The 12,785-nt window shown below is 51.7% G+C and overlaps 5 protein-coding genes across 5 annotated transcripts; 2 read left to right on the top strand and 3 right to left on the bottom strand.

Moving 5' to 3' along the window:
* Positions 1 to 182: 182 nt before the first annotated feature.
* On the bottom strand, positions 183 to 2,102 carry J4E87_009484 (uncharacterized protein; the record flags this gene model as incomplete). The annotated part of the gene is made up of 1 exon (XM_049381060.1): positions 183 to 2,102. One exon carries the CDS (start codon positions 2,100 to 2,102, stop codon positions 183 to 185), a length of 1,920 nt encoding a protein of 639 aa, XP_049229281.1.
* Positions 2,103 to 2,774: 672 nt separating this feature from the next.
* On the bottom strand, positions 2,775 to 4,260 carry J4E87_009483 (uncharacterized protein; the record flags this gene model as incomplete). Its single annotated transcript, XM_049381059.1, has 2 exons — positions 2,775 to 3,744; positions 4,217 to 4,260. The coding sequence occupies 2 exons, from the start codon at positions 4,258 to 4,260 to the stop codon at positions 2,775 to 2,777; spliced, it is 1,014 nt and encodes a 337-aa protein (XP_049229280.1).
* A 4,228-nt stretch (positions 4,261 to 8,488) lies between these two features.
* Positions 8,489 to 9,427, top strand: J4E87_009482 (uncharacterized protein; the record flags this gene model as incomplete). Its single annotated transcript, XM_049381058.1, has 3 exons — positions 8,489 to 8,558; positions 8,685 to 9,016; positions 9,125 to 9,427. 3 exons carry the CDS (start codon positions 8,489 to 8,491, stop codon positions 9,425 to 9,427), a joined length of 705 nt encoding a protein of 234 aa, XP_049229279.1.
* A 656-nt stretch (positions 9,428 to 10,083) lies between these two features.
* On the bottom strand, positions 10,084 to 10,785 carry PYR1 (Orotidine 5'-phosphate decarboxylase; the record flags this gene model as incomplete). Its single annotated transcript, XM_049381057.1, has 1 exon — positions 10,084 to 10,785. One exon carries the CDS (start codon positions 10,783 to 10,785, stop codon positions 10,084 to 10,086), a length of 702 nt encoding a protein of 233 aa, XP_049229278.1.
* A 354-nt stretch (positions 10,786 to 11,139) lies between these two features.
* TIM23 (Mitochondrial import inner membrane translocase subunit tim23) lies at positions 11,140 to 11,940 on the top strand (the record flags this gene model as incomplete). Its single annotated transcript, XM_049381056.1, has 3 exons — positions 11,140 to 11,147; positions 11,209 to 11,839; positions 11,893 to 11,940. 3 exons carry the CDS (start codon positions 11,140 to 11,142, stop codon positions 11,938 to 11,940), a joined length of 687 nt encoding a protein of 228 aa, XP_049229277.1.
* Positions 11,941 to 12,785: the final 845 nt, after the last annotated feature.

The raw sequence follows: 12,785 nt of genomic DNA, 5'->3' as shown, positions 1-12,785 counted from the left end.
GTTCATCAAAGCTATCCAAGCTTACCCTACAACGCCAACCAATGCAATACTCCAGCTACGCACTACCACAATGCGATAGCGATGATGAGGTGTTTCCTCACTCAAATCAGGCGATACCAGCGATCCTATTTACGCTGTTCGTCGATCCTAGCCCTAGCCCCAGCATCATCCTCAACCTTCTGCTATTTCGGCTTCGGCCGCCGGAACGGATGTGCCTCAGTGTTGAAAACCCAGTCATCCAAGCTAATCATGTCCGGTGTGCTGAAGATGAGGTAGAAATACTTCAATGTCTCCGCTGTCCAGAAACTCTCCATCTTGTTCTCGATATTGTCGTCGCGTGTGTAGGGTACGTCGCCCACACCAGGAACGGATTTGTAGGCCCGGCCTGGAGCTTTGGGCGCTACGAATGTGACGTCTCGGACTTGTCCGTTGGCATATGGCGTTCGAGTTGCGGCAACAATGCTGGTGAACATGTCCCACGCGTCGTCCAAATATTGTCGGTCCCCCGTGATACGGTACATGATGAAGACAGACTCGATGGCTTCGGGTCTGAGCAGATATCGCTTGTCGCGGATATTGGTGAAGCCAGGTGGAATCTTGTATTTTTCCACTGCATCGTTGAAACTTTCGACATATTTGCTGCTATAGTGATACAGCGCACCCTCTTCCCAAGCTGTTTGGTTCCAGGGACAGGTTTTCCGGGAGTCGCAGGCGACCATATCGAATGTCTCGGGCATGATACCAGTTTGTGTGGCGGCGTAGGCGTATATGCATCCCTTGGTAAGCTTCGCGCCGAGATCCACGTGGTCAGGATCAGAGAACAGGCGACCTGCCAGACCAAACATGCCGCCAATGAAGCACGTAAGATGTTGCATGGTTGGATCGAGTTTGGCTTCTTCGCCGTGTGTGAAGACATCGCCGCACAGGAGTAGGTCCTCTCCGTGGAACTTGTCAGGCACCATGGGGCGGAACAGCATGTATGCGTCAATCATCTCCGCAGAGTCGCGGTACAATTTCTCGTACGCAGGTTCCACCCCGCCCAGCAACGCATGCATCTTGGGAAAGTATTCATATGTGCTGTCAGCAAGCGCGCCGATGGAGAAGAAGCGAGATTGATTGAATTCTTCTTTCGCAGCATTCACCATAGTTGGCCATAGGCCAGGAAGCCTCGTACTATCCTGCGCGCGATCCATCATTATGGTGATTCTCGCAACCGCGTCGTAGTACTTTGGCTCTGACGTGACCTGCGCCAGCCGCGTGAACTCCATGGTTAAGCTGCCGAGACAGGCAAAGCAAATGTTGCTCTCGGCGGAGAAGGCCAGCCTGGGTACCTTCTTGACACCCTCCACATTTAGCCATCCCAGGGGTGTATTATTCGTTGTGTCGAACGCTCGATACAGCATCTCCCCAAGTTGTATTGCCTTCTTAAGCAAGATAGGCTTCCCGCTCATGTCGTATGCGCTCAGCAGCCCGCCGAGGTATCTGATAGTCGTTTCGAAGACGCTTACGGTGGTCAGATTGGTCTTGCCGAAATCTATGGCCGCGACGGCCTCCACGGCCTCTTCGAACTCTTCTTTGAGTCCCATGATCCACAGCGTGTCTAATGAATCGACGAGTGTGGCACCCCAGCCGCCAAACGACTCCTCACCCTCACCAGTAATTGGCTTAAGCTCATCCTGTGCCCACGCAAACTTCTTGTAATTGTTCCAGCTATGCCTGAATTCGTCTCGCACGGCGACTCTACGTTGTTCCCTCTGTTTTCTTTGCGCGCTTGTTTCGGGAAAGTCTTCGGACTGGACGCGCGGGAGTTTACGAGGAGCGGTAGTCGGCAGCGGTATGTAGGACGTGATCGTGTTCACAAAAGGCGCTTCTCGCCAATCATATGACTGCTCGGATTTGATGCGCGCGAGACTCGATCCATCGTGCATATACGCTTCGTGCTCTTCGAATGCGACAGCGAGCGCATCGGTGGGCTGCGCGTAGAGCCAGTAATACCCGCCGAACGCGACGGCCGAAAGAAGCGCATATATAAGGGTGCGCTTATGTTGTCTCGACATTGGCCGCTGGTATGGCACCCCGCGGGGCACTTTAATCCTACGCATTGTGAGATAAACGCGTAGACCTGTAGTCTCTCATCGAATGTACAATGGGAGAAATGATGTCGTGAGAAGTAAGCAGCCAGCACCAAGTGGGTGGCCTGAATGGGAGGTTATGCGATGTAGTCGGATTAAGGTATCATGCAATGATGAAGGAAAATATGCCGGGTGTGATGATGCCACCGAAAAGTGTGTTGTTCATGAAACCGCCATGGTGAAGCCGGCGCAAGGCCACCTTTCCAGTGTGGAGGGATGTAACGGAAGTGACCCATCTGCCAAGGCAAGCTCCATTGCCGATCAAACAGAAAGTACAGGTCGAAGCACTTCCGGTAACCGTAGCGCCAGAAGCGACTATAGCACGTGTCGGCGAAATATATGAAAGTGCGTACAAGCGACGGTGTACTCTTCGACGTGAAGCGCATGTGTTCAGTTGTGCCGGCGCGCTAGAGACGCGTTGGTGCATACGTGTCCGTGCATCTCCTTGCCCTGCTTGCAGAGCTGTCACCATTGCATTCAATCGACCAAGAGTGTAGATTTTCATATAAGTTCATTTTTCTGCATGCTAATAAGGGCGAAAGAGTTGGCTGCTGATGCCCGTGTAGTGACACGGCGGCGCTCTCTCTGCGTAGGCTCTGTGCGGCATGAGCTTGTCCCGAAACGGCTCTTTGGCACGTGACGTCAGCAGAGGGTCAGGCCAGCGACGACGCACTGATGCCAATTCCACTTCGTTGCCGACACCAAGTCATCTACATTGAGCACTCCGACGCCGAATTCCGTGAGCTTGAACCACAGCATGTCTCTCAAACTAATCGGCCAGCCAGGAGTATCCCAATATCTGCTCATTAATCCCGTCTCCTGCACCATCTCGATCTGGGTCTTCAGGATCTTCTCTTGCTCTGCGCTCAGTCGGTTGAACCAAATTTTACCAATTGCATCTTTGAGACTGACACTGGCGTAGTAAGAGTTTGTATTGTTGAAAGTAGTGTTGCCGGTGGCAATAGACAGAAGCGGCGCATCGAAGAAGACGAAGCGATTGGTGTGGTTCGATAGGACAGACTCCAGGGCGATATTGCCTGTGCCGACGATAGTGAGCGGACCATGATGCACCTTCTCGCCGTCGTAGTACGTGACCCAGTTTCTATCCCGAAGAGGTTCTAGCTGTGCCAGGAGCGCATTCCAGATTGCATACGCATCGTTCTTGAAGTCGACTAAAAGAACGACAGAAGCATCTGAGTCTGCGTCGAAAACCCCAATTTCTCTGTGGTATACAGATGCCTGGGAGACATTACGCTTCGTCAAGATCCACGTTAACGGGTCCAGATAAAGACTTTTCAATGTCCGCGGTGGCGTAGTCGATTCCCATGAGTGGCTCACAAGAAGCGCTCCGTCCTCCGCCAGCCACACGTCTGCTTCCACGCTTGTACAACCGGCTGCAAGTGCGCTAAAGAGCGGTACAGATCGCCAGTAGTCATTGTGTGAATGGCACTTCTTGGGCACGATGTCGCGGCTGAAGTCGTCTCGCCAGACAGCTTCATGGGCACCGTAGGTATCCGGTGCCCTCCAGTTCTCGACGATGTGTTGAAGACCGCTGTAGTTTGGTGGAGGAGTAAACTTATGGATGATGGCGGTGATGAGGTATATATACACACTGATTCGAGTCAGTCAGATTCATAAGAAGGCGGATAGGACCACTCACGCTCCTACGATGATACCGAAGACCAACAATACTCCAACAACGATCAGGAAATACTTCCACCATGGCCATCTACCCCTTCCTTTCCTACGAGTCGAATTCATTAACCTCGGTAGTGGCAGTCGGCGCCAGGCTACCGAAACTCTCCAGGCTCTCCATCTTTCACGGAGAGATGGTGTGACCGGAGACATGCTATCCTCACTCGATGTACTGGATGAGTGCCAGCTCGAGCCCTCACTTAGCTCATCACTAAAGCTCCTCGCTGCCGGCGTGTTTGCTCTGCCGGGTGAGTCCATGGTGCAAAGACGAATGTAGCAAGAAGCACACTTCTAGGCAGATGGGCATGTGGTACGTTCAAGTGATGAGAATAAGAGGTTGATGGTTAGCTGATGCCAATACAGCACCCTCGGGTCTTGACACCGCCTACTGGTTACCTGAGTCGTTCCAGGAAACGGGTTGATGCTGCAGCATTTGTTGCCTAGGCGTCAATAGACTTTGTCGTTATTGCTGTGCGAAGCTTCATAAGACATGTCGTGAGGCGTAGCTCAGTCGAACATGAAGAAGATCAGCATCAAATGCCTTTATGCAAGTCCATGTGAGACAACTTGGATTGCAGTCATGATGGTGTGGAGGCTGCACTGGCGTATGGTAGGTTTGCTAATGTGCCCGGGAATGGGACCGACGCTTGGAAAGTAGAACTTCCGAGGGTCTGTTGTGGCATATGGATCTGTAGTAAGGTGTTGCATCGTACGGAGTATCGCAGATCTTTGCTTGTAACGATTCGGTCCGGCTACAAGATTCGAGTACAGTGACATCGGTATTGTTGGGAAGACTACGCCGCCACAAGACATGACAGCGTTACGAAGACAACACCATCACTAAGCTAGATCCAGGTCAGCATCGGCGGTGCAAGTTCTTATGTGAACTTGGAACAGGCGCTTTCGCCCCCCAAAGCAACATGTGATGCCTGAAGAAGCGAAACGAAGGATCAAGATAGTTTCTTGAAGGATTAAGATGACGCATCAGCATGCGAGTAGGAACGGACCGGTCGGTCAGTGGAGTCTTGATCGTCCTTCTACCAACGGAGAGACCGGCGGCACACATCTACTGGCCTGAGAGCCTACAGCCGAACCCTTCTCAGGTGTTGGAAGAGCAGTTGGTATTTGGAATTTGAAAGCATATAATGAGACGCATGTCTCTTTCACAGTTCCCCACCGCAAACATCACCATTCCAACCATCTACCACCAATAGCAAAATCTGAACTCAGTTCCATCATCAGTCAAACCCAGAAATGTTCTTCAAGACTCTCCTTGCTACCACCGCTGTGGCCCTCTTCGCCGCACAGGCTATGGCTGCCCCTCCAGCAACAACCAACAGCGAAGTGAAGGCGGTTCTCAACGAGACTAGAGACGTCCGCATTGCCCCCGATGCCATCAGTGCATGCAACTGCCCCAACAATTGCAGGCACAGGCTTGGCGATTCGTGCAAGTTCTATCGAGAGGGCTATATTCTTACGAGAAGTAAGTGTTTTTCTACGCGACATGTGTTGAAATGGACATTGATATGGAATTGCAGTTTGCCGGGAGTCTTCCGATGACGGGGTCTTGGAATGCAGATAGAAAGCGCATGGTTGGTGGTAGTCCCCAGTGAGCGATTCGCAATACTTGACAGGCTATGGCTTTCAGTGGAGCTCGGGAGGCATGAGAAAGGACGCTCTTTTTGAAGGCAGCACCCCTTCTATACTCGTAACTTACTACAATACATTCGTTTTCCAATTTTGCTTGCCATGATACATATCCGTTTCTGCTTGCCCAGGTGATGTCTAGGCAGCTGACGTCGTCTTTTCATACCTTTAGCGGACGACGGAGAGGGAACAGCAAAACAATTGATGTAGTATATTCTATCTGAAGGATTCTAAAAGTGAGCACAAGCTCTCCAGTGGCGTTCCAGCCAGAGGCCAGAGATCGTTCACTGTCTCGAGGGATCATCGTAATCGTCAAGGCTGCGATGCCGCATGTATCCAGTACAAGGTCACTACGCCGCATGCACTTCAAACAAAGTTACCACGCCGCATGGCCCTAAATAAAGGTTGCGGTGTTGCCTATGCCTTCCTAGTATAAGGTTGCTGCGCCGCGCCTAGCACAAAGTTACCTACCACACTGCATGTGTCTAGCACACCCGGGCAAGATTGCCGCGCCATATGTTAGGTGCTTAGCACGAGATTGCCGCGCAACATGCGCCTTCATGTAGCACTTTTGGCCCGATGTGGGTTACGCGGACCGTCCCCTACCTATCCTCCGTGTTATCCATGCGCGTGGGGCTATTTAGGCGCATATTGGGTTTCCGGCTTCTTTTCAACTGTACTACTCCCACATTAGCACGGACGTGTACAGAATTGTTTGTCATAACTGTATAGCCTGCATTCGATCTATCTACCCCTCAAACACGCCAGATGATCGTCCAGCTTCAAGAAGTCCCCGCCATCTTGATACGCCCTGAAAATCCCTGAATTACGATCGTGTACTTGGCTGACCATGCGGTCAATAGCCTCCGTAGTCTGCTCCTCGAGAGTCTTCTCATTTGCCTCTTTCGCCTCTTGACGAATTTCATGAAGACGTTTGAGCCAATACATCCATCTCCACGGGGTGAAACCAGTCGGTGACCGCTTCCCGAATTCAGATTCAAGGAAGTGTTGCCCACCCTGCCCGATATGGCTAGGACAGTCATTCCATGAGAGTTCAGAGAGTTGGACAAGAACGTGACCAGCCTCTTTGATCCACGCACACACAGACGGCATGAGCTGCGTCAGATCGAGAGTCGAGATCGTCTGGTGTGTGGAAAGTTCGTCTGGTTGACCTCCGTCGATACTGCTTCTTCCCTCAAAGGTAGAGCAGAACAGTAGAAGAGCGATTTGGCAGATTCGATCCTTGCTAACGCGAGTCGACGCCAGCTTAGCTAGAAAGGATGCGAGGTTAAGTCGCTGGGCGTTCTTCAAAGCCGCGCAGTTCTCGATCCAGAATGCGGTCATGTCAGTGGCTAGAAAGGGTAGATCTAAAGATTGGTGTACAACGTCAGTGTTTATCTCACATACAGTTCGTACGGGGATATTACTGACCGTTCCACACCGTTCCATCTACTGTTCGCGCGATGTCGATACCGTAGTGCCCAGTAGCGGGCCTGGTCAACGGCCCCAATCCCTGGATTCGCACGATGTCGAGGACCAAGCGGTCCTGTTCGCGCGTATCATACGCCGTGTGCACAGCAACTTGGTAATACATGTGCCACGCAGAGTGGATGTGGTGCACAAGAGAGTCTATACCATCTCCTAGGCTGCAGTATCGCTCACTGACAATCCCGGTTCGATTATAGAAGGCTGTTCCGCGGAGTCCGTCGAGTTCCCCACGCGCCACGTCTTCGCGAACCATTAGGACGTCATGAGCCACATTGTCTAGGTGGTTGAGTTCGGGAGGGCCCTCTGGAGAGGGGCTCAGTAGAGCATCACGGAGGTGATGCATGTCGAGATCGCGGTTGTGTTTGTTTCGTTCACTGAATGAGTAGAGTACAGAATGAAGGATAATGGAGATAGGAAAGCGCTCTTGGGCATGCCTTTGAACCTCGCCTTCTTGTCACAATTTGGATGCCTAAAAGAAGTCTCCAAACTTTGAAGATCCTTCTCATCCCAATGCAACAGCGTCACTGCTCCACAGTGTATTGCCTCCGATTTGCTGATCTCTATTGCAGGTGTCTGCCTTGCCTTACCTGAGTAGGGTTTCCAGCGCATGCCGCCCCACATCTGCACTGTGCCGCCGACGGAGAATGGTCTGCGGCCCGCAAGCGCCGCTGCTCTCATATCTTCGCTAGGCTGGTCTCTGTTGCTAGCGTTTGCGCCTTGGGCGTCGAGTAGTATCGGTGTATGGGCAAAGAATGTCTGCACGTAGCTGCCGGTTGAAGTCTGCAATCGGTACGCGGCAAGCGGGTTGCTTGGCATGGGGAAGTAAGGGACACGCGTGTTTAATCGTTTTGAGACGCGCTAGCGACGCGTCGTGCATCCCCTCGCCAACTTTGTGACACTCGCACTTTACACCTAAACACTCCCGCGGGTTTGCACAGCACGCATAGAGACGTGAACACTTCGATTACCATTTCTTTGTTTGCCAGCTATGGCCCGAAGGACCAAACCGAAGTCTAAGCCAAAGGCGGCCCCTATTCATTCTGCCAATTCCCCGCCGGTCCAGCAGGACGATGTCCAGGCCGCGTACCAGACCCTCGTGGAGTAAGACCACCTACGTAAAGGAAACCGCAGAGACTGACATACGTACAGCATTCGCAGCAAACTCGAGGCCCCAAAGAGGCGTACCGCCAAACAGCAAACGAAAATCCTCAGAGAGTGAGTTTCTCTCCTTGTACGAAACAAAAACTGCGTAGACTAATCACTAAGTTTGCTTTAGAGAATGGCCGGCCGCTGTCACGAAATACAGCGAATTATGGAATCTCCAATTCGCTCGTGAGATAGAGACCCGTCTACCGACCGAACTGAGAGCGATGATCTTCGACTATATTTGGGATAACAAAGCATTCAAGTATCATGAAGAGTCGATGCAATACCGTCTCAACCCTGAGTCTTGCCGCAGCGACGTACCAGAGTTACCGCACTTCATTCAAAGCCGCTTCATGGGTTTGAAAATAGCCCACGAAGTTATGGTGAAGTGGTACGAGGTACAACCCGACCGTAGCGATTCTGGCAGCTATCCCGACATTGATGGCTTTGGTCCAGTTGAATATATCACCATAGCATCAACGGAACGAGTCGTCTGTCAAGATATTTGGGATGTTGGACTTATTCCCGCAGATGTTTTGCAGTCACTGTATGTTTGTCTTTGGGAATCCAATACAGACATCGATGCAGAAGGCGAGACGCTTGTCAAGACCCTGATGAGTATCAGGAAGAAGAGGAATTTCAGTCTCCATATCGAATTGGTTCAACAGGAGGTCAGGTTAAACTTGTGGGTCCCGTGGATCGAACTCCTGAGACCTGTTCTCCAGGCATATGAACGCGAAGGAGGGCATTTGCGTTTCAAATGGGGGCATCCGTTTAACAGGTACGACGACATAGAGTTTGACCTCACCGAGGTGCTCAGAGATACGAGTGGAAGTGAACAGTGGAGGCAAGATGCGAGAGAATATCTGGACAGTCTGGATGACTATATCCTCAAGGAATATCACGAGGTAGGTGCTCATTTGACCTCCCGATGATGACCTATAAATGGGTCCTCGAACCATGCGATCAACCCTTGAAAACGCAAGTCGGTAGCTAATGCTTTAACCGGTATCTAGGATCCGTGGATCGCATTTTCGGAACGCCATTACCTTATCGAGAATGAGCCAGATTATGACCCCAAGAATTATGCTCATCCTGCGCTCAACACTCCGCCCGGCTTCTATCCTGATTCATCAGAATATAGCGATAGCGAAGATGATAGCGAAGACGATAGCGAAGATGATGCTAGTCAAGACGATGCTGGCGAAGACGACCCCAGCGAAGAGGACTCAAGCGCAGACGACGCTAGCGAAGACGATGTCAACGCGGACGATGCTGGCGAACATGTCTCTACTGCCGCAGTCTCTACTACAGATTAATCTATCAAACATCCTGTCGAAGCCATTCAAGTGCAAACGGCATCAGCTCGGACGAAGACGACAAAGACAAGCCCGTTGTTTTCGATCCCAGCGGAACCGGTTCCAGCGACGATGAATACAGTTAGAGGAAGCTAGCGGAGTCAATTCTCGGGACGCAAAACATAAGAAAGATAATAGGCCATCAAAGAGATGAGTTTTGCGGAGCAGGTACGTCGGAGTCAGGCCAGCTGTCCAGCTTGATCTTGTTATGGAGTGCTCTTCTGATTCAGACGGTTCGGATTCAGACGATTCTTGCCCGTCAGATCTCTCGAATTGGATTCAGATATGCATGGAGGTGACTATGCATCTTGTTCGTTTGGCCAGGAGCGATGATAGAGGATACCCCCCTTTTGTTGAACGCGTACATAATTCTGTATATATACCATAGAAGTATAACAATAATCAGCGTGTTTTCTTTGATGTAGCATCTTACCCCAATGACACAGCCGTTTATTGTTATGAGGATCGCCTCACAGTCTCACGGAGTCAAGAAGAACATGTGGACTTGAAATGCTTGCAGCATTGACCGCAACGCATGCGGGGTATTCTAGCAGCCGCCCTTCCCTATCACCCATACTCCCATAATCATAACTTCGTAAACGCCCCACCAGATACGCCTAATCACTCGCCTTGTACTTCTCCCGATACTCATCCAACCTCTTGAGATCCTCCTCCCCACCCAGACTCCTCAGATACTCCACAACATCATCCAGCGTCAAGATAGCGAGCACAGGAATTCCATACTGTTTCCTAACCTCGCCAATCGCACTGGGACCCGGCTTTCCATCGTCATCAGTCGCCGTAGGCATCTTCTCCCGCCTATCGAAAGCAACGATGATGCCCACAAGCTCACCCCCCTCCCTCTTAATAATATCAATAGCCTCTCTAATCGCCGTACCAGCCGTAATGACATCATCCACAATAACAATCTTCTTGCCCTTCAAACTCGCGCCCACGATGTTGCCGCCCTCACCATGATCTTTTGCTTCCTTGCGGTTGAAACTGTAGCTCTTCTGTCCGTACTTGGCCATGTCCAGATCTGCGAGCTTGTCGACTGAGGCTGCTGCGAGGGGAATGCCCTTGTAGGCTGGGCCGAAGAGAATGTCCCATTGGAATGAGGGGTCAGAATCGCCGTGGTTCTTCAGTGTGTGTGCGTAGGCTGAGGAGATGGAGCGGAGCAGGTCGGCGCGGTGGAAGAGGCCCGCATTGAAGAAGTAGGGAGATATGCGCTTGGACTTGAGGGTGAAGGTGCCGAATTTCAATGCGCCGGCTGAGACGCAGTCTTTGAGGAAGTTTTGCTTGTATTCGGGGAGCGCCATGGTTGGAATCGTTGTTGTCTGTCGTTATCCCGAAGTGGGTGAGGCTGTCTGAACTTTTCTTTCCGATCTCGTTCCTTTCCGAGCTCGGAAGCAGGGAGGCTTCGAGAAGGTGGGCCGTGCACAGAGACCGTCATTGCCCAAGTTGCTTCGCCAGAACTTTTCGTGAGCATCACGAACGCCGCCCCACGCTATCCAATACCCGCGCATCTACCACCTGCCTCTTTTCTGCTGTTTCTCCTAGCTGCGTCGGTCTGATAGAGGTTTTTCGGGCGTCTGGGGGATTTTGTTCGTGCGGCTGTGGACAATCAGGCGCAACATTTCTTTACGCCGCCATCACAACCTGACTTCTTCAACATGACCATGTATGTATAAACTCTGATATCCTGCGTCTTCTCAGTCACATCAATGCTAATCCAGTGCTAGCTGGGACTCCATAACCGGACGCAAGTCCAAGGACACGGCACCCGCGCCCGCCTCGCCCCAAAATGCCGACTTCGTAAAAGAAGACACCTTCCAACCCACGCCCTTCGACCCCAACACGGCCATCCAAAACCCCTCAGAATTCCTGCTCGACCCCTCACAACTGCATCCCCTCGCCGGCCTCAACCAAGACACACTCGACTACCTAAACCTCGAAGACAGCGTCCTCTCGGACCTGCCCGGCGCACAATCCGCTCTGCCCTCACGCGGCTGGTCCGACGACTTATGTTACGGCACGGGCGTGTCGTATCTGACGGCGCTGACGATAGGAGGAGCGTGGGGTCTAGCCGAGGGCCTGCAAAAGAACCCACCCAGCATGCCCCCGCGGTTGCGCATCAACGGCGTGCTCAATGCGATAACACGGCGAGGTCCTTTTCTGGGAAACAGCGCGGGTGTGATTGCTATGGTGTATAATGGTATGAACAGCACGATTGGGTACTACCGCGGCAAGCACGATATGAGCAACAGCGTGGTGGCGGGCGCATTGAGCGGCGCGCTGTTCAAGAGCACAAGAGGGACGAGGCAGATGGCTATTAGCTCGGGTATCTGCGCGACTGTAGCGGGAGGATGGGCGGTACGTTCAATCGATTCCTGGTATTTTCACGACGAAAGCTAACAGCCCACCAGATAACACGAAAAGTCTTCTTCGAGCCCGACCTAAAACAAGTCGACTAAAGCAAAGATAAAAGGAATTGCGCACAGCAAATACATACCATTCTACCGCTACCCTGACGAGCCCCCAATCGCGAAACCAGGCGCAGCAATCTTCTTCTCACCTTCTATACTGCAGTTCGACGTTTGTCCCGCATTTACACGAAGTCGATCTTAGCGCATGACCCTCCTCCTCACCACTCTGCGGGCCCTGCCCACCTTGTACAATAAAGCTGGCGTTCATGATACGGTAGGATAAAGATCCTTTTTTACGAGGGTCTCTTAGAAAAAGGTCTAAGGTGTTGGCTCTGGGTTGGATTTGGAACAGCGGCCCGACGACCCTCTTGTCGGGCGATCTGGGCTGTTGTGCTGTGTACGTGTATATGTGTATGTAGAGATGAAAGTGATGGAATGGAGATAAGTTAATGACATGTTCAATCAAGCATAATCAGCATGCTTTGCAGATCTCCTACATTCTAAAGTCTACCTACCTCAGTCTTCAACCTCGATTCCATTCTCCTCAGCGTACCGCCTCCAGTCATAGACCGGCTGCATCCACATCTTCCTCGTAACACTAACCCGGCGTTTCCTCGCAACACCCACACCAACCTGCCTCATCACAATATCACACCCCCAGTCCAACTCTACTAACTCACCACCCTGACCCCTTACACAAAGTTCAAGACACCTAGCAAACCAGCTAGGCGCACCTCTCACCCTCACACTCTCAACTATCAGCCTAGGGAAAAGTTCCATGAGTGGTTCAAGCGCGAACATAAAATGCGGTACATAAGGATTCGTTTCGGGAGCTCGCTTCATGAACCCAGCCATGTCCATCGCACCCAGATACCCAAGAGGTCCGTCATCCA

Source organism: Alternaria ethzedia, assembly GCF_023757985.1.
Source record: "Alternaria ethzedia strain BMP 0044 chromosome Unknown scaffold_35, whole genome shotgun sequence".
NCBI classification, from domain to species: domain Eukaryota; kingdom Fungi; phylum Ascomycota; class Dothideomycetes; order Pleosporales; family Pleosporaceae; genus Alternaria; species Alternaria ethzedia.
This window is presented reverse-complemented; position numbering and strand designations above follow the sequence as displayed.